This window comes from Oncorhynchus kisutch, linkage group LG18, assembly GCF_002021735.2.
Source record: "Oncorhynchus kisutch isolate 150728-3 linkage group LG18, Okis_V2, whole genome shotgun sequence".
Lineage (NCBI taxonomy): Eukaryota > Metazoa > Chordata > Actinopteri > Salmoniformes > Salmonidae > Oncorhynchus > Oncorhynchus kisutch.
Genome location: NC_034191.2, coordinates 50,076,540 through 50,100,895, shown reverse-complemented (window position 1 = coordinate 50,100,895; position 24,356 = coordinate 50,076,540). Strand labels below are relative to the sequence as shown.

Genomic DNA, 24,356 nt, shown 5'->3' with positions numbered 1-24,356 from the left:
TTATAGAACAACAACACCTCTTTTGTTACGTCTGTTATGAGGTGATTCATATCAAAGAGTTGACGCAACACATCATGTCACGACACCACGCCTTATGTCACTTTGTTTTGTGTTGTCATGTGATTTATTTCAATGTGTCAAATCAAATCAATTGTCATTTGTCAAATGCGACGAATACAACCTTACAGTGAAATGCTTATTTACAAGCCCTTAACCAACAATGCAGTTTAAGAAGAATACCCGTTTAGAAGCCTCTTGGACCTAGACGTGCGCTCCGGTATCGCTTGCCGTGTGGTAGCAGATAGAACAGTTTATGACTAGAGTGGCTGGAGTCTACCACCGCCTGGTATAGAGGTCCTGGATGGCAGGAAGCTTGGCCCCAGTGATGCAGTGGGCCCTAGGCACTACCCTCTGTAGTGACTTGGGGTCGGAGGCCGATCAGTTGCCATACCAAGCAGTGATGCAACCCGCCAGGATGCTCTCGATGGTGCAGCTGTAGAACCTTTTGAGGATCTGAGGACCCATGCCAAATCTTTTCAGTCTCCTGATTCCTGGGGGAATAGGTTTTGTCGTGCCCTCTTCACGACAGTCTTGGTGTAATTGGACCATGTTAGTTTGTTGGTAATGTGGAGGCTAAGGAACTTGAAGCTCTCAACCTGCTCCACTGCAGCCCTGTTGATGAAAATGGGGGCTTGCTCGGTCCTCCTTTTCCTGTAGTCCACAATCATCTCCTTTGTCTTGATCACATTGAGGGAGAGGTTGAGGTCCTTGCACCACACAGTCAGGTCTCTGACTTCCTCCCTATAGGCTGTCTCATTGTTGTCGGTGATCAGGCCTACCACTGTTATGTCATCTGCAAAATTGATGATGGTGTTGGAGTCATGCCTGGCAACGCAGTCATGAGTGAACAGGGAGTACAGGAGGGGACTGAGTACACACTCCTGAGGGGCCACCGTGTTGAGGATCAGCGTGGCGAATGTGTTGTTACCTACCCTTACCACCGGTGGGCAGTCCGTCAAGAGGTCCAGGATCCAGTTGCAGAGGGAGGTGTTCAGCCCCAGGGTCCTTAGCTTAGTGATGAGCTTTGAGTGCGCTGTGGTGTTGAACGCTGAGCTGTAGTCAATGAATAGCATTCTCACATGGGTGTTCCTTTTGTCCAGGTGGGAAAGGGCAGTGTGGAGTGCAATATAGATGGCATCATCTGTGGATCTGTTGGGGAGGTATGCAAATTGGAGTGGATCTAGGGTTTCTGGGATAATGCTGTTAATGTGAGCCATGACCAGCCTTTCAAAGCACTTCATGGCTACAGACGTGAGTGCTACGGGTTGGTAGTCATTTAGGCAGGTTACCTTAGTGTTATTGGGCACAGGGACTATGGTGGTCTGCTTGAAACATGTTGGTATTACAGACTCAGACAGGGAGAGGTTGAAAATGTCAGTGATGACACTTGCCAGTTGGTCAGTGCATGCTCGGAGCACACGTCCTAGTATTCCGTCTGGCCCTGCGGCCTTGTGATAGTTGACCTGTTTAAAGTCGTTACTCACATCAGCTGCAGAAAGCATGATCGCACTGTTGTCCGGAACAGCTGAGGCTCTCATGCATGTTTCAGTCTTACTAGCCTCAAAGCGAGCATAGAAGTAATTTATCTCCTCTGGTTGGCTCGTGTCACTGGGCAGCTCTCGGCTGTGCTTCCCTTTGTAGTCTGTAATAGTTTGCAAGCCCTACCACATCCGACGAGTGTCAGAGCCGGTGTAGTACGATTCGGTCTTAGTCCTGTGTTGACGCTTTACCTGTTTGATGGTTCGTCGATGGGCACAGCGGGATTTCTTATAAGCTTTTGGGTAAGAGTCCCGCTCCTTGAAAGTGGCAGCTCTACCCTTTAGCTCAGTGCGGATGTTGCCTGTAATCCATGGCTTCTGGTTGGGGTATGTACGTACGGTCACTGTGGGGACGACGTCCTCGATACACTTATTGATGAATGCAGTGACTGATGTGGTGTACTCCTTAATGCCAACGGAAGAATCCCGGAATGTATTCCAGTCTGTGCTAGCAAAACAGTCCTGTAGTTTAGCATCTGCTTCATCTGACCACTTTTTTATTGACCGAGTCACTGGTACTTCCTGTTTTAATTCGATCTTGTATGCAGGAATCAGGAGGATAGAATTATGGTCAGATTTGCCAAATGGAGCGTGAGGAAGAGCTTTGTACGCGTGTGTGGAGTAAAGGTAGTCTTCTTTCCCCTCTGGTTGCACATTTAACATGATGGTAGAAATAAAGTAAAACGGATTTAAGTTTCCCTGCATTAAAGTCTCCGGCCACTAGGAGCATGGACAAACTACAAGGAGACAGAATGTGTCTCCTTCCTGAGGGTATTGACGGCTGCGTGGTGCCATGGTGTTTATACTTGCGTACTATTGTTTGTACAGATAAACGTGGTACCTTCAAGCGTTTGGAAATTGCTCCCAAGGATGAACCAGACTTGTGTAGGTCTACAATTTTCTTCTGAGTTCTTGGCTGATTTCTTTTGATTTTCCCATGATGTCAAGTAAAGAGGCACTGAGTTTGAAGGTAGGCCTTGAAATACATCCACAGGTACACATCCAATTGACTCAATTGATGACAATTAGAAGCTTCTAAAGCCATGACATCATTTTCTGGAATTCTCCAAGCTGTTTAAAGGCACAGTCAACTTAATGTATGTAAACGTCTGACCCACTGGAATTGTGATACAGTGAATTATAAGTGAAATAAGCTGTCTGAAAAATGACTTGTGTCATGTACAAAGTAGACTTGCCAAAACTATAGTTTGTTTACAAGAAATTTGTGGAGTGGTTGAAAAACGAGTTTTAATGACTCCAACCTAAGTGTATGTAAACGTCCGAATTCAACTGTATGTCTCCTCTCATAGACCTACACCATGCCACACTGATGGAAAGGTCAACACTCACAGGAAGATAACACGATTACAATGGAGGGAAGTGTACAGTTGGAGAAGGGCAGGCCCAGGAGGGGAAAAGGCTAGCTAAATGGATTGATAGGCTGGGAGGTGGAGCAGTAGTGGATGGAGAGGGGAATGAAGGGAGGGGTAGACGCTGAAACGGAGGGGTTTGAGCTCGGATTTACAGAGGCAGAGTTCTGGGACCTGCCGTTCCTCCTCTCCTCCATCACACTGTCTCTGTCTGAAGGACTCTTTATCTCCTCTGGGCTAGCTGCTAGCTGATAACAGCCTCTATACTGTATGTGTCCCATATGGCACCCTTTCCCCTTTATAGTCCTAAAAGTTGCGCACCACATAGGGAATAAGGTTCCATTTGGGATGCACACCTATTCATCTCTCATCACCACAACACTGATCTGGCTGTTCCATGCTTTACAAGCTAGCTCTGAGGTAGTGGGATATACTGTAGCTAGGGAGGAACATTCACTTTGCCCAATAATAGTAATTTGTCCTATAAAGGTCAATAATAAATCAAGAAAATGATATATTTGGATGATGATGATGATGATGATAATAATCATAATGATGATGATGCTGATTTATATTTCTACCAGTATTGTAACAGTCTAATGTGAGCAGACGTTGTTGGAATAGTTGGGTATGGTTTACTCATGACTCTCTGATGTGATAATTGCCACTGCAGACGTTGTGGTTTCACCCTCCTTCTCAGTGGAAAATACTCCTCATCCTCCCTCCTCCCTAGTGCTGTTGGAACATTTACTAACACACTCGCCTCTTTTCTAACGTGTCTGACTCGCTCTGGTCTGTTGCACTCATGCTTGCACACACACTTGTTCATACTGTCATATCACTCCTAATACACACGTACGTATATCAATAGGTTATTATTACAGCACTTGGCAGTGTAGGTCATTTTCCAAGTCCAAACCCTGGTCTGGTTTTTCCCTGCAACGCGCCCCTGTGGGCGCTGGTCAAAAGTAGTGCACTATGTAGGGAATACGGTGCCATTTGGGATGCATCCCAGGACTGGTTGGTATTGCTGAGTGTTGGGGACTGGGAGTGGCAGCACAAGTCCCCCCCCCCCAAGTCTAGCAGGCTGGCCATTGATGCTGAGTGTTGTAGGTGGTTGTGTACCAACTGCCTGGAGGACTTGTGCTGAGGGCTGTTGGTGGTTTTGTACTGCGGTCTGTGTCAGACGAGGGTTTTCAATCCTCCCTCAGCTCGTTTGGCTGGGCTGGCAGTAACTTCCCAGTCTACAGACTGAGGAGGCAAAATAAACATGGCGCCGGAGGGGATGGCTGCCGTTTTATGGGCTCTTAACCAACTGTGGTATTTTATTTTATTTATTTGTAACTTATTTTGTACATAATGTCGCTGCTACCAACTCCTATGATCGAAAAGACCTTCTGGACATCAGAACAGTGATTACCCACCTTGAATTGGAGAAATAATTTTTCTACAATGAGTCAGACTAGAGGGATTTACTCCAGACACCCGAACAGGCCCTCATCTCCGTCATTAGCAGTAGGAAGAGACTAAGGTTTTGCAAAAGGAGATCGGGGTGCCTTGTGAGAATCAGGCGACGAGTTGCTAATCTGCCTGTGCCATCGGTAATATTGGCCAACGTACAATCACAGGATAGTAAAACGGACAAACTAACAGCATGTATATTCTACCAACGGGACATTAAAGACTGTAATATCTTATGTTTCACCGAGTCATGGCTGAACAACGACATGAACAACATACAACATACGGGTTATACACTGTACTGGCAGGATAGAATAGCAGCCTCTGGTAATAAAGGGGTGAAAGTCTATGTATATTTGTAAACAACACCTGGTGCACGATATCTAAGGAAGTCTCGAGGTTTTGCTCGCCTGAGGTAGAGTATTTCATGATAAGCTGTAGACCACACTATCTACCTAGAGAGTTTTCATCAATATTCTTCGTAGCTGTCTATTTACCATCACAAACCGATGCCGACACTAAGACCGCTCTCAATGAGCTGTATAAGGCCATAAGCAAACAGGAAAACGCTCATCCAGAGGCGGCGCTTTCAAGGAGCGGGACTCTAACCCGGAAGCTTATAAGAAATCCCGCTATGCCCTCCGACAAACCATCAAACAGGTATAGCGTCAATACAGGACTAAGATGAAATCGTGCAAAACCGGCTCGGGCACTCGTTGGATATGGCAGGGCTTGCAAACTATTACAGACTACAAAGGGAAGCACAGCCGAGAGCTGCCCAGTGACACCAGCCAACCAGACGAGCTAAATGACTTCTATGCTTGCTTCGAGGCAAGTAACACTGAAACATGCATGAGAGCATCAGCTGTTCCAGATGACTGTGTGATCACGCTCTCCGCAGCCGATGTGAGTAAAGCCTTTAAACAGGTCAACAATCACAAGGTCACCAGAACGTGTACTCCGAGCATGCGCTCGGCAAGTGTCTTCACAGACATTTTCAATCTCTCCTTGTCGGACTCTGTAATACCAACATGTTTCAAGTAGACCACCATAGTCCCTGTGCCCAAAAACACTAAGGTAACGTGCCTAATTGACTACCAACCCATAGCACTCACATCTGTATCCATGAAGTGCTTGAACGGCTGGTCATGGCTCACATCAACACCATTATCCCAGAAACCCTAGATCCACCCCAATTTGCATAGCTCCCCAACAGATCCACAGATGATGCAATCCCTATTGCACTCCACATTGCCCTTTACCACCTGGACAAAAGGAACTCCTATGTGAGAATTCTATTCATTGACTACAGCTCAGCGTTCAACAACACAACGACCTCAAAGCTCATCACTAAACTAAGGACCCTGGGACAAAACACCTCCCTCTGCAACTGGATCCTGGACTCCCTGACAGACTGCCCGCCTAGGTAAGGGTAGGTAACAACACATCCGCTATGCTGATTCTCAACACAGGGGCCCCTCAGGGGTGCGTGTTCCGTCTCCTCCTGTACTCCCTGTTCACTCATAACTGCATGGCCAGGCACGACTCCAACACCATCATCAAGTTTGCTGACAACACAACAGTGGTAGGCCTGATCACCGACAATGATGAGACAGCCTATAGGGAGGAAGTCAGAGACCTGACTGTGTGGTGCAAGGACAACAACCTCTCCCTCAACGTGATCAAGACCAAGGAGATTGTGGACTACAGGAAAAGGAGGACCGAGCACACCCCCATTCTCATCGACGGAGCTGTAGTGGTGCAGGTTGAGAGCTTCAAGTTCCTTGGCCTACACATCAACAACAAACTAACATGGTGCAAGCACATCAAGACAGTCGTGAAGAGGGCACGACAAAACCTTTTCCCCCTCAGGAGACTGAAAATATTTGGCATGGGTCCTCAGATCCTCAAAAGGTTCTACAGCTGCACCATCGAGAGCATCCTGACGGGTTGCATCACTGCCTGGTATGGCAACTGATTGGCCCCCGACCGGAAGGCACTACAGAGGGTAGTGCGTCCGGCCCAGTACATCACTGAGGCCAAGCTTCCTGCCATCCAGGACCTCTATACCAGGCGGTGTCAGAGGAAGGCCCTAAAATTCTCTGCTGCCGCACAGCAAGCGGTACCGGAGCGCCACGTCTAGGTCATCTAATCAAATAACTACCCATATATATGCATTGCCCCCCCTCCCCTTTTACGCTGCTGCTACTCTCTGTTATTATCTATGCATAGTCACTTTAATAACTCTACCCTACATGTACATAATCTCCTCAATTACCTCGACTAACCAGTGCCCCGCACATTGACTCTGTACCGGTGCCTCTTGTATATTGCCTCGCTATTGTTATTTTACTGATGCTTTTTAATTATTTGTTACTTTTATTTATTCCTTATTTTTTTGTATTTTTCTTAAAATTGTTTGCATTGTTTGTTAAGGGCTTGTAAGTAAGCATTTCACTGTAAGGTGTTGTATTCAGGACATGTGACAAATTACATTTGATCTGATTTGAAAATAACCTGTTTGACCCTTTGCAGCATCCCTTTACAGCATCTCAGACACACACACAAACACAAACAGCAGTGACACCAACAGCTAACACAAAATCAAAGACACAAGCGCTCAAACACACCGTTATCTACAGTGTCGCCAGAATAAATGCTTCTGTCCACCAGATAATGATTTCTCTAAACTCATTACATACTCTTCTCAGCCGTGGAACAATAAGTGAACGGCTGTTCACAGGATTGGTTAACTCTGGAGACTACTTTGGTGTGTAGAGAGTTAGGAGGTAAATCAACCTTTAACTTCCTTGCACCCTATGTTCGGAATTATGTCCAAAAGACGTTTCGATTGGATGCTTAGATGTCCCTCGGGCAATTCAGACAGCTGTCTGAGTATTTTTATAACAAATAATATTTTTTTAAAAATTTAACTGTGTTTTGTATCTTAATGTGTAATTAATGTGTGTATATTGCTATACCTGCCTATTGATATGTTTGTTTTTTGTATTGTGCGGGGCTCATTTGCAAAAGAGACATTCGTCTCAGTATGACTTAATAAAAGGTTAATAATGATAATATGCAATGTATAATTCCAATGCTAAGCAAAAAAAATGAAAGCCAAGCACACACACACACACACACACACACACACACACACACACACCATTCCCCCTCTTCTCGCATCAATTCCATCTCCCTCAATCACATCAACACTGTAGCTCAGGAAGAGGTTGTTCACTTACCACCAGTTGCCACGGTGAGATCACGCAGGAAATGTCCATAGAAGGGAAAATCGAAGGAAAGATTTACTCTCTGCATGAAAAAAACAAACAAACACAGATGACGCAGGTCAGAGAGAGAGCTCCGAAAAGACAGAAAAAGACTCACTAGGATTAAACTTCAGTCAGAGAAAGAAAGTGTAGACAAAGAGGCACTCGGGAGAGACAATTCCCAAGCTCTACCTTTTTCAGTCCTTGTGGTAGTTGACTTTAAATTTGACCACAAGCCAAGTTGTGAATTGTTTTCAAGCAAATGTAAAACTCCCAGGATAAAATACACCATTGTGGTTATGAAAAGAAAGCATTTATGAGTTTCATAGACCTTCATGAAGTTTGATGAAACATGTTTCCCCAATGGAAAACCTTTTTTTCCCCCAAGGGCAGACTCAGCCCTTGGGTAGATGTATTTGTCAGTCATTTTTCAATAACATTTTCTGGTCAAAACAAGATTAGTACTAAAATGTATTGATAAGAACCAGCAAAAAAAGCCTGAATGAGCTGACTACAGTATATTCCTAGTAAGGTATAACATTTATAGATTTCTGAATTCATATGCTATTTGGATTTTACAGTCTACCACACTGTTTGGTACTATTGCTGTGTTAGATAGAGTAACTGAATCGCTTACAGTGACAAGGTGAATGTTTACAGCACTGCTTCGAGGCAGCAGGACACTACACTCACTACCATGGCATGTGTCCCAAATGGCACCCTATTCCCTAGTGCACTTCTTTTGGTCACAGCCCACTCGGGTCAAACGTAGGGCACTGTGTAGGGAATAGGATGTCATTTGGGACGTGTACGTGTTGCTTCTATAGCATATGCTTGGGTATGATAGAGAATAGAGAGCATAACTCCATGGCAAACGCAGCTGCATGATCCAGGATTCAACCAGGGGAAGTAATGCTGCGGCCCACCACAGTCAATTACTATGACTAAACACAGTCTTTCAACAGCCGAGCTTCTCTGCTTCATTTTGATGAACTCGACCTCTGTTTTTTTTTTTTTTTTTTTTACGAACCTATTGACTGACTATGCTATGTGGGTATTCCAACACGCTGGGACTGGCACAACATAGTGCCAGAAATCAACACTACACATACTGAGACATATTTCTGCCACCCCTAGCCCCCTCATGGTGTCCTCTGTGGGTGTCTCACCAATGGCACCGTATTTCCTATATAGTGCACTACGTTTGACCTATGGGCTCTGGACAAAAGTAGTGCCCTGCACAGTGAAGGTCCTTGTTTGGTCTGAATGGGGTTTGGTACCGCCGGCTGGGCTGGCTGGCACTGATATCCCCAGGCCAAATGGCCCGTGCCTGATGTGATGTAGCGCTCAGTTTAGCCTGTTTCCCTCCCTATCCTCTTCTCTCCTGCCTCAATGACCATTCACTTTCAAATGACAGATGGGAGGAAAGAGGGGAGCATTTATGTCCAGCATCAACATATTGATTCTCTGGACACAGCCAAAGTCTGAGCGTACTGTATGTCCCAAATAACCCTATTCCCAATGTAGTGCACTACTTTCAACCAGGGCCAATAGTTCAAAGGTAGTGCACTATGTAGGGAAGAGGATGCCATTTGGGCCACAGCCTGAGAAAACTTCCCAATCCCACTTCACTGTGGAAGAAGAAGAAAAGCTGCCCTCTTCAGTTAAAAGGGAAACTGTGCCCAAGTTTGAAAAGTTCAATCCATCATCTAGTGATTGAAGGTGGTTGGGGAGAATACACAATGTGAAACTCCATTTTGTGTCTTTATTTGTTGTGGTCGGGCCACTGTTCCATTGTTTCCCCGGTTACACTTTTAAAAGTGACTTCATCCACTCTCCTCCCTCTTGTCATTGCCACCCTTTTCTCTGTCTCCTGACCATACAAGGACCTGTGATGCAAAGCCCAAAGCATCTGGGAGACCTCAGCAGTATGCGCCTCACACGGTGCACCTGTTCGTGCAGAGGTAGTGTGCTCCGGAGTGAAGCTTTTCTAGGTACAGATCTAGGATCTCCCCCCAATCCTAACCTTAACCATTAGTAGGGGAATGCAAAACTGACCCAAGATCAGCGTCTAGGGGCAATTTCACCCTACTGCTGCAGGCGTTCATCTCCCCCTGCAGAGTCTGACCAATGCCCCATTGATGCCAGTCTATATGATATCATACAACTTCAAGGTGTCTACACTTTTAATCAGAATCTGAGAGGAAGGTTGTCTTACCGCAGCTTGCCTGTGAGTGTTGGACAGGATGCCATGGATCTTCACCTTATCCTTGTCCATCTGGTCAACGTTTACCCACAAGTCTTTGCTCATGGGGTCCGTGGGGCCGTAGGTCTTCGATGTGTAGTAGTTGTGATCTGTGTCCTCCTGTTGGACACAAAACAAAAGCACTGATTGGTTACACTTCATTTGGAGTATCCCTTTACAGACAGTCTATAGAAGTTCTATTAGAACCCGAAACTAAAAGCATCCATTCAATAAGTTTACCATTTGGTCGACAGCAAGATAGTAAGAGACGAGAGTTGTTGCTCGTAGTGTGGGATTTAAGAAAGGCAGAGCGCTCAAACACGGTTGGGCAGGGAGGGATAGTAGTGAATGAGAGTGGATGTAACCCTGTGTCTAGGGTGACTGATTCAAATAGAGCCTCTGCTCCTCCATGTACATTAACTCAGCTGTATGACGTGACGTGCTGTAGCAAGAGAGGGACATCTCTCTCTCTCTCCTCTTTTCTATCCCGTGCTCTCTCTCTCTCTCTCTCTCCTCTTTTCTATCCCGTACTCTCTCTCTCTCTCTTCCTTTGCTGCTCAGACCCTAACAGACTAAATCAAATCTCTCCTCTGCACACATTCTGTCCGAGGCAATTTCCAAACCCAGACAAATTCTTTCCAAACTTGAATTTGAATTTAGACATCCACTCAACAATCTCTGGATGTATTGTCATTGTGCAGTACATATCAAATTCATATAGACTATCACTAACAATCATGGAGTAGTATTATTATACAGCATTCATTTATAGAAAGTTATTCCTACATCTCATTAGGAGATATCAGCTTTATTTCATTTTTTACTTTTTTTTACTTTTACCCCTTTCCCTACCCAATTGGTAGTTCCAGTCTCGTCCCATCGAAGCAACTCAGATTCGGGAGAGGCGAAGGTCAAGGAGTCCGCTGCGCCACTCGGGAGCCCCAGAATTCAGCTTTCAATTAACATTACTTTTGCTGACAGGTACTGTCTATGGAACAATAAGGTTGTGTAGGCTTGCATGGCTTTTGAATATTATCTGCATAAGACATGGAAGACTAGTCTGAAATGATAAAGGTTATAGTTAAATGTGTGACTACGATTGCAATTGAGTAAAAACTGTAGAACTGAATTGGTATCCTTGATACCTTGGAACAATGATATTGTATAGGCTGGAGAGAGGAATGCTGTGTGTGTGTGTGTGTGTGTGTGTGTGTGTGTGTGTGTGTGTGTGTGTGTGTGTGTGTGTGTGTGTGTGTGTGAGTGTCTGTGTTCTGTAGGCTTCTTCACTCAGAAGTGGTCGTAATGGCAGCTAATCAAATTAGGAAAGCCAGAAAGCATGACTTCCTGCACTCCTAAAAGCCTGGCCCATAGGTTAATGGAGTGAAAAAGGCCCGTTCACGTTTTTTAACGGACACATTCATGAGAGCTTTTACGAGCGATGTGGACGCTGCACGACTCCTTTTACTGTTTCCTGTATGGAGTAACCCGAACGCCCTGCACTGGACCCATATCTCTGTCTGCGTCCCAAATGGCACACTATTATGTATATAGTGGACTACTTTTGACCAGGGCCCATATAGGGGATAGGGTGTCATTTGGGACAGACCCTGTAACAGCTGGTAGAACGTTTTTTTTAATGGGACATCTTCTCTGGGCCTCTCGTAAACCCCAAATACAAAATATTGCCTATCATCCCCTGGCCAATAGTAGTGTAATATAAATGGAATAGGGTGCCAAAAGGGTGGAATAGGGACGTAACAAGATGTTTGACTATAGACAAGTGAAATGTTGCTAACAAAGACACCGTAACCAGTCTCTCCAAATGACAAGTCAGCAGACATCATGCCAAACAAAGACAACATCTTAGAAAATATGCTGAATCTCTACTTTGAACTTTGATAATATTCAGCAGCTTTGGAAGTTGCCCAATGGTGCTGCTTGGAGAGAGAGAGAGGAGGTTTTTCAACTGACCTCTATCAGACTGATAAGTAGGACATGCTGAGCTTTGTGCTTCCTCTGATAATATAAACATTGTGGTGTGTGTGTGTGTGTGTGTGTGTGTGTGTGTGTGTGTGTGTGTGTGTGTGTGTGTGTGTGTGTGTGTGTGTGTGTGTGTGTGTTTCACTGAGGTGGGCTAATCAAAGAGCTGTGAGAAACACTACATGAACTAAACCAACACAAATAACTCTTTCATTGAAAATAAACACTTCATATTATTTTCCTTGGAGAACAGTAATCTGAAAGATGTGTGGGCCTCAATACAACCCACACTGTAATACTAGAGTGTAGAATAGAATAGAGAGAGACTGTTCTGGCTTTACGTAGCCCTAGTGGGATTAATACATTAATACAGATGGGATATTGCTTTTGATTAATTGGTCGACCTTAAACACACGTCACCAAAGATGTTGAATCGCATTTGCGAGCGACCCGTGCAGACAAAGCTTGTTAGGAAAACAAACACCCTGTAGTAGCCAGTCAGGCTTACGCAGCAGATTTGTTTTGGGGGTTCGGAAACAAGGACGCTTGTAAAACAAAAGAAAACGAGTACTGCTAGACACAAACAGAGCCTTGTTACGTTTCCTACTAATCAGCACAAGATGTGTTGGCTATTTCAGGCCATCTTTGGAGAGGCGGAGAGGATGGAAGGAGGGAGGAACTCCTTGGAGGTAAGAGGGGGCCAGCTGGCTGTTCTCGCCCCAGTTTCCCCTCCCCTTCCCTGGGGTGGAGGGATCAGAGGGCTGGGAAAGCTGCCATCCTCCAGCTGGGCGTCAGGGGGAGGCAAAGAGGGACGCTGGATGCCAAGGTCAGAGAGCAGAGACACGAGGGGGTACATAGACGGGGTGGATGGGAATAGGTTCAAAAGGCCATAGGAAAGATGGCGGAGCATTTGACCCATTAATTTGAACCAGAATTCCTATATACTGTTTGTTATATTGTGTATGCCCGCAGGCTGAGAAATATATATATATCCTGACAGATAGATGGGGAGAGGAAGGAAGGGTGGGTGGGTTGGAAGGAAGGAATGGTTGAGTTGAGGTGACTGGAAGATGGATGGATGATGGGAGAGAGAGAGGAAAGAGAGATTGCAACCCAAACAGTCAAACCTGAATACATTCCCTACTCTGTCCATCACAGCCCAGAAACAAGATGAAGAAAATATATATAGTCAATGTCGGTGTGTCACTGACATCGAATCCAGTTTTGCGGTTGTATAAATTCAGAATTTATGAGGCACACAAATAAACCCACATACAGTATGCTGTATGAGTTGCATTCAGTGAACCAAACAATCTCTAATTCACTTTCCAATTTAATGTTTGAGGCATTTACTCAAGTTCAATAATAATGCATTAAGGCGGAGTCTGAATATCTTTATACCAATGTTTTACATTTCAGAATGCCTCTGTCATCTCTAAGAGATTCTGACAAAGATATGTATTGCCATGCTGGGGGATTGCTCCAAGCATTTCAGCAAAGTAAAAGAAGCTGAGATGTTAGAGAAATATTTCTCAGCCAGACATTTACCTGTGGGTATAATCACTTAGCTCAGACCAGGGACAATGTTTTCATGATGCAAGATAGTTCAAATCTGTGCAAAATACACATGAAAAAATTCTTTAGAAGCTAAATAATTTTTTTAAGTGCCAACTGTATATATTTTTTTATTTTAAAATAAAGAATGTACATCTGGGTTTTGTGCCCACCACAGAGCAGAGACAGCATTAGTTAAAGTGATACATGATCTTAGAGCCAGCTCTCTGTCCTTGTACTCTTGGATTTAAGTGCTGCATTCAACACTGTGTGTTATTTTAGATTCTGAACTCAATTTCGAATCACACATTAGGAATGTGACCAAAATAGCTTCTTACCACCTGAGGAACATTGACAAGGTGGGGTTGTTTCTCTCTGAGGCTGATACAGAGACTCATCCATGCTTTTTATTACAATCAGGCTTGACGACTGTAATGCTCACCTGTCTTGTCTACCGAAGAAAGCCATTGTTTTAGAATACATTTGAAGATTATTCTATTGGTTTTTAAATCAATCCACGATTGTGCACCCCAATACAAGTCAGACATGCTTTAAGTTAAAAGTTACAGTGCCTTCGGAAAGTATTCAGACCCCTTGACTTTTTCCACATTTTGTTAAGATACAACCTTATTTTAAAATCTATTCAATTGTCCCCCCCCCCCCCCCCTCATCAACACAATACCCCATAATGGCAAAGCAAAAACAGTTCAGACATTTTTTGCAAATTTATTAAAAATAAAAAAACTTAAATTAAAAATGTACATAAGTATTCAGACCCTTTACTCAGTACTTTGTTGAAGCAGCTTTGGCAGTGATTACAGAATCGAGTTTTCTTGGGTATGACGCTACAAGCGTGGCACACCTGTATTTGGGGAGTTTCTCCCATTCTTCTCTGCAGATCCTCTCAAGCTGACCATTCCCCATATTCTTACGTTAGAATTATTGTTCCAGTATCCATTTTTGACGATGTTATAGTTTTGGCGGGAAAAGCCTGTTAACACAGACATTCCTCTGGTGGATTTAACTGGAGGGGGAGAAAGAGCCCCCCTTTCTCTTGTAATTTACAACAGGGTGTGAACTGTCAAACCGGTCCAGTTCCCTACTCGCCTCTTCTGTGGGTGAGAGAAGGTCTGGTTATTGTCAACCATTGCCAAGCTGATCTGACCCATTGTGATCCTCACAGGACAGTCATGACAATAGACAGGTGTGTGCCTTCCAAATCATGTCCAATCAATTGAATTTACCACAGGTGGACTCCAATCAAATTGTACAAACATCTCAAGGATGATCAATGGAAACAGGATGCATCTGAGCTCAATTGAGTCTCATAGGAAAGGGCCTAAATGCTTATGTAAATAAGGTATTTCAGTTTTTAACTTGCAAACTTTTCTAAAAACCTGTTTTTGCTTTGTCATTATAGGGTATTGTGCATGATTGCTGAGTACTTTCAAAAATAAAAATTTACAATACGGCTGTAACGTAACAAAATGTGGAAAAAGTCAAAGGGTCTGAATACTTTCCGAAGGCACTGTGTGTACCCAGTAGGTCCCTCAGGTCCTCTCGCACTGGCATTTTAACTACTCAAAAGCCTAGGACCAAAAGGCATGGAGGGGCAGCCTGGAATAGCCTGCCAGAGAACCTGAGGGGGGCCGAAACTGTGGACATATTTAAAAGAGATCTTAAAACACACCCTTTTAGCTTTGCTTTTCCTTCAGGTTTTTTTTCAGTTTTTATAGTTATTCTTTTGTTTGTTGTGTAGTAAATACTTCAGTTTTCATTTTCATATATATATATATATATATATTTTCATGTGAAGCACATTCCGTTGCATTCCATGTCTTAATGTGCTGTATAAATAAAGCTTGATTTGATTATAATCGGGCAGTGTGATTACATTTGTATTTTTTCTTTCTCCATTTACTAAACTCTAGGTAAATAACAACATTATTGTTTAAAAAAGTGTCCAAGTAAATCCCACTGTCAGATTATAATGAATTTTACAGTATTTTTGAAGAGATTTGAACTAATTTCCACCCTGATATCGCCCTACAGCTCTGAGAAAGAATAACCCTTCTGCTTTCATTGGGAAAAGAACAAGGCAATAAAGTTTAATTAAATCGTTTCTATATCTTGTCACAATGAAGCATATATCCCATTGGTGTCGCATTACTGAATAAGAAAAGTACAGGGAAAACAACTGTCATCTCATGTCTTTGAAAGAATGGAATTTGAAAAATCATAAGATCTTTCCCTACTCTACAGTATGCATGAGTCCCTATATCTCTTATATCACACGCACACACACACACACACACACACACACGCACACGCACACGCACACACACACACACACATACATGCACGCACGCACACACACACATCAGGGGCCCTGGTAACCATCTGCACTTTAAAAGGAAGGCATTACTCATGTGTGCCACCTGCTCTCACATTGGCTGATAACGTCTATGGTCCATTATTCATCACACATCCTCTCCCCATTGGAGCAGCATTAGTGGAGTGTGTGGGGAAATCCGACGAGCATTGGATGGAGCTGAGGTGTGCTGCACCTGCTTACTAACAAAACCGATAGGGCTTGCCGATTTGAACACATCCAGGTATGAAACAAAACGGGAGACAACAAAATATAAACGGTAAACATTAAATCGTGAAACACATGGATAGAAAGTCCCGCCTTGTGTTTTGAAACTCTTGTTTTCTTATTTAAAAAAATGAACTCGAGCTTTTACGCCTACGGCCTTTTAAGTCTTACTGTAGGCCGAAGCCTCTACGTCTACGGCCTTTTAAGTCTTACTGTAGGCCGACGCCTCTACGTCTACAGCTTTTTAAGTCTTACTGTAGGCCGAAGCCTCTACGTCTACGGCCTTTTAAGTCTTACTGTAGGCCGACGCCTCTACGTCTACAGCTTTTTAAGTCTTACTGTAGGCCGAAGCCTCTACGTCTACGGCCTTTTAAGTCTTACTGTAGGCCGAAGCCTCTAAGTCTACAGCCTTTTAAGTCTTGCTGTAGGCCGAAGCCTCTACGTCTACGGCCTTTTAAGTCTTACTGTAGGCCGAAGCCTCTAAGTCTACGGCCTTTTAAGTCTTGCTGTAGGCCGAAGCCACTACGTCTACGGCCTTTTAAGTCTTACTGTAGGCCGAAGCCTCTACGTCTACGGCCTTTTAAGTCTTACTGTAGGCCGAAGCCACTACGTCTACGGCCTTTTAAGTCTTACTGTAGGCCGAAGCCTCTACGTCTACGGCCTTTTAAGTCTTACTGTAGGCCGACGCCTCTACGTCTACAGCTTTTTAAGTCTTATTGTAGGCCGAAGCCTCTACGTCTACGGCCTTTTAAGTCTTACTGTAGGCCGAAGCCTCTACGTCTACGGCCTTTTAAGTCTTACTGTAGGCCGAAGCCTCTACGTCTACAGCCTTTTAATTCTTACTGTAGGCCGAAGCCTCTACATCTACGGCCTTTTAAGTCTTACTGTAGGCCAAAGCCTCTACGTCTACGGCCTTTTAAGTCTTACTGTAGGCCGAAGCCTCTAAGTCTACGGCCTTTTAAGTCTTGCTGTAGGCCGAAGCCACTACGTCTACGGCCTTTTAAGTCTTACTGTAGGCCGAAGCCTCTACGGCCTTTTAAGTCTTACTGTAGGCCGAAGCCTCTACGTCTACGGCCTTTTAAGTCTTACTGTAGGCCGAAGCCTCTACGTCTACGGCCTTTTAAGTCTTACTGTAGGCCGAAGCCTCTACGTCTACGGCCTTTTAAGTCTTACTGTAGGCCGAAGCCTCTACGTGTACGGCCTTTTAATTCTTACTGTAGGCCGAAGCCTCTACGTCTACGGCCTTTTAAGTCTTACTGTAGGCCGAAGCCTCTACGTCTACGGCCTACACCCACCCTCATACAGAGTGTTGTTATTGAAGAGCTCTAGTGTTCCAAGGTTTAGAGTTTCTCTGTGCTGCAGATAAACATGTGGTTTGGAGCCCCCTGGTTTAGCAGCTTCTAGGCCAGGGACGCGGCCCAAACGACCCCCTATTCCCTATATAGTGCACTTCTTCTGACCAGAGACCCGGTCAAATGTAATGCACTGAAAAGGGAATAGGGTGCCATTTGGAATGCCGACTAGAGTTTATTTAAGGACACAGAGATGAGGAGACTTGTCCCTACCTGAACTGTGAAATGGCCCCAAGGGAACTAAGGGAGTGAATTATTTATAATAAGGGGTACATGGAGAAAATCTGACCTGTCTGAAATGGAAATGGATGGCCCTGCCTTCAGCAAAATATATTTGACCTAAACCCTAACTGAACACTTAAAAAAAAAACATGACCATTCCCCAATACCAAAAATCATAATTAAAACAAAGTGGATAGCAGGGAATGTTTGGCCTCACTTCTTGGCCAGACCAGAGCCTTAGATATGCAGTTTTAGGAACTGTTCTTCATCTTGTAAGCATTACATGGCAATGCAAGAATTTTGATAGCACACAGGGTTGCGGGCCAGAAGGTTGTAGGTTCACAGACTACCGTGGACAAGAGTAGGGGTGGATTTATCTCCTTTATATCATTGTATTTTATAAAAATGTAATGTAATTCTACATTTTTACATCTTAGCAAAATCCTTATTAATACCACACAAATGATGGAAAATACAGGCTAAGAGTGGACAGAGACATAGACCTATGTGTTCATCTCATCATATTTCTCCAATGCCAAATCAGCGTGCCTTTTTTGCAATGAAACCGTCCCTGTTTGCAAATACTTTAATCTGAGAAGTCATTAGGAATCTGAGCATGGTACTTTCAAAAATTAGGTCTATCTTTCCAACCCAGACAGAGTAGGCCTACTCTAATCTAAGCTTTAACAGCTGGCTACTCTTCTTCCATGGCTCAACCCAACAAGAGAAGGTCACAAGAGTTTCCCTAAAAAGCTGTCTGGGTGTAAACATCTTCTATTGTACAGAAAGTGAATAGCTTAAATCAATTGATAGTGACATAATTAGGTTACTTCCCAAGCAAAGTCAACCAAAAAAATTATCCTCGGATAAAAAAGTTTGTCGCTCAGCCTCAGAATGTCAAAGAAATTAAACAATGTAATCCCCTCTGAGTCACGTTTGTAGCATAAAGCATTGCAGACCAAAGTTCTGTCATAGCTCACTGTTGCATTTGATTTTCTTAAACTAATAAGGGGTAGGCCTGTGCTTTGGACATTTTCTTTAATAAAAAAGGTAGGCCCATGGCCAATGTTCCCTCTAGACTGTGAGCGTGCGCGCACTTCCTCCAGGACTGCTGCACAGAATAAATGCCATGCTGCGCAGAGACACAGGAGATTGAACCCTATTAGTTTGCACTATATAGATCAACGTTTTTGTTGTTGCTGATCGAATCAACATTATATCAGCCCCTTTTTTAATGCAACAAAACAAATCTAACCTTGCAAGACTGGAGTCAGGAATATATCCAGCAAATCAAATCCTATTTTATTTGTCACATACACATGGTTAGCAGATGTGAATGCGAGCGTAGCGAAATGCTTGTGCTTCTAGTTCCGACAATGCAGTATTAACCAACTAGTAATCTAACCTAACAATTCCACAACTACTAGCTTATACACACAAGTGATAAAGAATATTTACTTACAGATATATGAATGAGTGATGGTACAGAATGGCATAGGCAAGATGCAGTAGATGGTATAGAGTACAGTATATACATACGCAATGAGCAATGTAGGGTATATAAACATAAAGTGGCATAGTTTAAAGTGGCTAGTGATACATTTTTACATCAATTTCCATTATTAAAGTGGCTGGAGTTGAGTCAGTGTGTTGGCAGCAGCCACTCAATGTTAGTGGTGGCTGTTTAACAGTCTGATGGCCTTGAGATAGAAGCTGTTTTTCAGTCTCTCGGTCCCAGCTTTGATGCACCTGTACTGACCTCGCCTTCTGGATGATAGCGGGGTGAACAGGCAGTGGCTCGGGTGGTTGTTGTCCTTGATGATCTTTATGACCTTCCTGTAACATCGGGTGGTGTAGGTGTCCTGGAGGGCAGGGGGTTTGCGCCCGGTGATACGTTGTGCAGACCTCACTACCCTCTGGAGAGCCTTACGGTTGTGGGCGGAGCAGTTGCCGTACCAGGCGGTGATACAGCCCGCCAGGATGCTCTCGATTGTGCATCTGTAGAAGTATGTGAGTGATTTTGGTGACAAGCCAAATTTCTTCAGCCTCCTGAGGTTGAAGAGGCGCTGCTGCGCCTTCTTCACGATGCTGTCTGTGTGGGTGGACCAATTCAGTTTGTCTGTGATGTGTATGCCGAGGAACTTAAAACTTGCTACCCTCTCCACTACTGTTCCATCGATGTGGATAGGGGCGTGTTCCCTCTGCTGTTTCCTGAAGTCCACAATCATCTCCTTAGTTTTGTTGACGTTGAGTGTGAGGTTATTTTCCTGACACCACACTCCGAGGGCCCTCACCTCCTCCCTGTAGGCCGTCTCGTCGTTGTTGGTAATCAAGCCTACCACTGTTGTGTCGTCTGCAAACTTGATGATTGAGTTGGAGGCGTGCGTGGCCACGGGCAGACGGGTAGGCTAATGTACATTGTCTAATTCTCTGTATGTTAATAGTAATTAATTGTATTTTGTAAAGTGGTGTCTTGTGCCATACAACACAATACAATTCAATTTACAGTCACCTATTTGGCCCATTGTGTCATTGTGTCAAGCCCTTTATAATGTAAAAACAATTTTAAAATTCTGCAATATAGGCCTGTATTTAACACCACATATAGGCTACTGTAGGCTATATCATAGAAATCAAAAGATATTTCCATGTGAAAATGTTATGAGATTTGCTCCATTAGTTTTGTTGGTAGAACAACTGTACATTATGCTCAAATAGCCACAATAGCCTATTGGCTACTGTCTAAAAATGTAAGGGTACAGCCTCAGTGTTCACTGTAAATGTACACCGGAAGTTGCAAAAAAGTCTCACAATGTTCAAGTTTCCGCTCACAATACCTAAAATGTGCTTCGTGCCCCAAGAAATTAGAGGGAACATTGCCTATGGCATACCTTCTCATACCCCCTCAATTCGAGTTTTGGTTTTAACTTAGCATTCCTTCACTGACACGGAAGTAGACCATTTAAAGAGTGCATAGTGGGTGGAGGAATTAACCAACAAATCTATGGATGACGGTTGAAATGAATTATGCCGACCCGAATTTGCGAGGTTAAGAACTCTCATAAACACATCATGAGCAAGTAACATATTGTTTTTAATCAAATCAATTATAGTAGTAGCAAGCTCTAGGCTAGTCCGCGCGCAAGATCTTTTGGAATAGGCCTAATAAATAAAACCTTTGGAAGAAGCCTTTGACTCTCCTCCTGAACTGCCACTGTAGGCCAACACAGCACAGTCAATTGTTAGGCAGCACACCAAACCCTATTTCATCAGCAAGAGCAGAGCAGACCGGAGCTCAGTGTTACAATATTCATTGCCGTGTGTAATGCAGCCTAGCTGTATTTACACCATCCCAGCAGCTACCTTAGAAATATAACTTTGATCTGTGCTTCTCCGAGCGTGCACTTCGTAGCCTATAGGGTATGGATCATTTGATTGAGACCACACTAAATAGCCTATAGGCGCACTTGATATTGCGCGCTCAGCCTAATAAGCAACTCATTCTAAAACACTGAGAAATATTGGAATTTTATCAATTACATGACCCTCCCCTGGACAAGATTTAAAAAAAAAATACTAAACCCTCCCCTTGACTGAAATTGAATTAGCATGACCCACCCTCATTTTCCTCCAGGGTAACAATTATGTAAATGTCGATCCATCCCTAACTAACACGATATTGGCAACTTCCTTCATCTCAAGATATTGACTTCCAGTGCTTTAGCCACAAGATACGTTGGAGGCTGATAGAAAAACAGCGTGTTGGGGGCCTCCCGGGTGGTGCAGTGGTTAAGGGCGCTGTACTGCAGCTGTGCCACCAGAGACTCTGGGCCGCGACCGGGAGGTCCGTGGGGCGATGCACAATTGGCCTAGCGTCGTCCGGGTTAGGGAGGGCTTGGCCGGTAGGGATATCCTGGTCTCATCGCGCACCAGCGACTCCTGTGGCGGACCGGGCGCAGTGCGCGCTAAACAAGGTTGCCAGGTGCACGGTGTTTCCTCCGACACATCGGTGTGGCTGGCTTCCAGGTTGGATGCGAGCTGTGTTAAGAAGCAGTGCGGCATGGTTGGGTTGTGTATCGGAGGACGCATGACTTTCAACCTTCGTCTCTCCCGAGCCCGTACGGGAGTTGTAGCGATGAGACAAGATAGTAGCTATTAAAAAACAATTGGATACCACGAAATTGGGGAGAAAAAGGGGTAAAAAAAAAAGGCGTGTTAGCACTGCTATGCTAGCAACCACAGTAGAGGAAGGTCTGGCAGAGAGAGACACACTCCACAGGTGGGACAGTGAGAGAGGGTAGGCAGGCTAAGGTCAAGGCAGACCTGCAGGTTCAGTTTGGAGAGCAATAACTGTGCTGAGTACTGCAGTCAACCAACTAGTATTACTGACACCAATCAGCATGAATTAAGCTATTTCCTGATACTGTCATATACTGAAGTATATTAAACATTCATTTAGAAATGCATCGCTCGCAGATAATCTTTTAATAAAAGGCACTGTAAAAGCATCACACTAAAAGCATTGTTCTGCAACTGAATATGAGAAGGAAATCAAATGAAGCAATGAAAAATGTAAGAGCCAAGTCAATTCCCGGAGGGATTCCTTTCCCTCGCGCTCTATCTCCAACTAAACAGACATGGATAATGTAATATGCAAACCTCCCCTGGGATTATTTTGAGCAATCAGACACAGACAGCACAGACCAGGGTTGTATCCACCACGAGGGCCAAAATAGAGGGGGGGGGGGCTACATGAAATCCTCCAAAAAGCAACACTTGTTTTCTATTACAAAATGTTTTGCAAAGATGTGCATTCATGAATATGACCCTGGCTGGACAGACATCAAAAAGCAGCACTTCATCAAACAACTCCCCATGCAGCGAAAGAGGCTAAGCTACGCTAACAACACAGCGAGTGCACAATCTCTTGTAATCACAGAAACAGAACGTACAGTATAGTGCATGCTCCTGGTAACTGACATTTATAGGGCAATATGTGATAATAAACCACCGAGGCATACTTAAAACTTGAACACTTCCTTGATTTATTTGGCCATACACACAGTCAGTTCAGAGGAGGAAACATGACAGGAAAGGAGGCTGAGTAGTTGTAATAGCTTGACCTGGGTTTTATGGTCTTGGCCTTCACTATACTGTGTGCCAGGAAGATATAACGGAACAGTATATATGGAACTAGAAAGTGTCATTTTCATGAAGAGAAATTGTGTACTTGCTTTGAATCAAAGCAAATCAAACTTGATTTAAATTGCATATAATGTCACAACACATACATTAAAACAATAATCTCTCCCGCAAAAAAATTATGGTAGTGGAAGAGGTTTATACGTTTAAATAAACTAACTAAGGAGTGTGGCAATAAGAGATAATCTAACATCCAATGAGTGGTATTATATTTATACTGAGACTTGTCTGTGTGTCTGTTTGTTGACATGCTGCTGCTATCAAGGCACGAGGCGAGACCCAGATGCAGACACAGGAGGCAGATGGTTGGAGTCTTACAATGTTTATTAATCCAAAGGGGTAGGCAAGAGAATGGTCGTGGACAGGCGAAAAGGTCAAAACCAGATCAGAGTCCAGGAGATACAGAGTGGCAGACAAGGCAGGCAGAATGGTAAGGCAGGCGGGTATGGAGTCCAGAAACAGGGTCAAAACTGGGAGGACTGGAAAAGGAGAATAGCAAAAGGAGTATGGGAAAAACACGCTGGTTGACTTGACTAAACATACAAGACGAACTAGCACAGAGAGACAGGAAACACAGGGATATATACACTGGGGAAAATAAGCGACACCTGGAGGGGGTGGAGACAATCACAGGAACAGGTGAAACAGATCAGGGCATGACAGCTGCTTCGTTCTGAGGAGCTGCTCCAGTCTTTGACAAGGTAATGTGGAATTTAACATGGCGTGATTGTGATAATCATCACCACCACATTCACCTAATTAATGTAGTTAATAAAGTTACAGCAATATCACCAGTTAAAACAACAACAACACTACAACAAACCAATGGTTTGTACTTCCAACAACAAGTACTTACTGGTTCAGTGCTTTGCTACTCGAACGAACGAGAAATTCGTCACACAATCAATGTGTTGATATCAATAAAAGGTCACAATAAGGTGCAGAGCATTCTATTTGTCTGTTGGGGGGGCAAGGTGACCCCCAGCTCCGCTTAGTAACTGACAATTAATCTGTCAGTCTATGTTGTTGTTTTTTGTTTGAATTGTTTATGTTCACTATGCGGGGGAAATGATGAGACAAGCAGACCTACGTGGCTAACAACTATTGTAACGGGGATTATTATCGTAGCAACACACTTTTGGAGTGAAGGCAATCTCACGCTGTTTAAGCTAGTTTTTTTTTTAAATTTAACATTTTACCCCCTTTTTTCTCCCCAATTTCATGGTATCCAATTGTTAGTAGTTACTATCTTGTCTCATCGCTACAACTCCTGTACGGGCTCGGGAGAGACTAAGTTCGAGAGGCATGCGTCCTCCGAAACACAACCCAACCAAGCCACACTGTTTCTTAACACAGCACGCATCCAACCCAGCATCCAACCCAGCCGCACCAATGTGTCAGAGGAAAACTGTGCACCTAGCGACCTGGTCAGCATGCACTGCACCCAGCCCACCACAGAAATCGCTAGTGAGTGATGAGACCCGGACAACACTAGCCTGGG

The 24,356-nt window shown here is 44.0% G+C and overlaps 1 protein-coding gene across 1 annotated transcript in view; it reads right to left on the bottom strand.

The window, feature by feature from the left end:
* The window catches only part of LOC109908777 (plexin domain-containing protein 2-like), a 171,908-nt gene that overhangs the window by 88,413 nt on the left and 59,139 nt on the right, over positions 1-24,356 (bottom strand). The window contains exons 3-4 of the mRNA XM_020507469.2: positions 9,920-10,066; positions 7,675-7,744 (exon numbers count right to left, since the gene is read on the bottom strand). Coding sequence (XP_020363058.1) covers positions 7,675-7,744; positions 9,920-10,066 — 217 coding nt within the window. The remainder of the gene's footprint in view (positions 1-7,674; positions 7,745-9,919; positions 10,067-24,356) is intronic.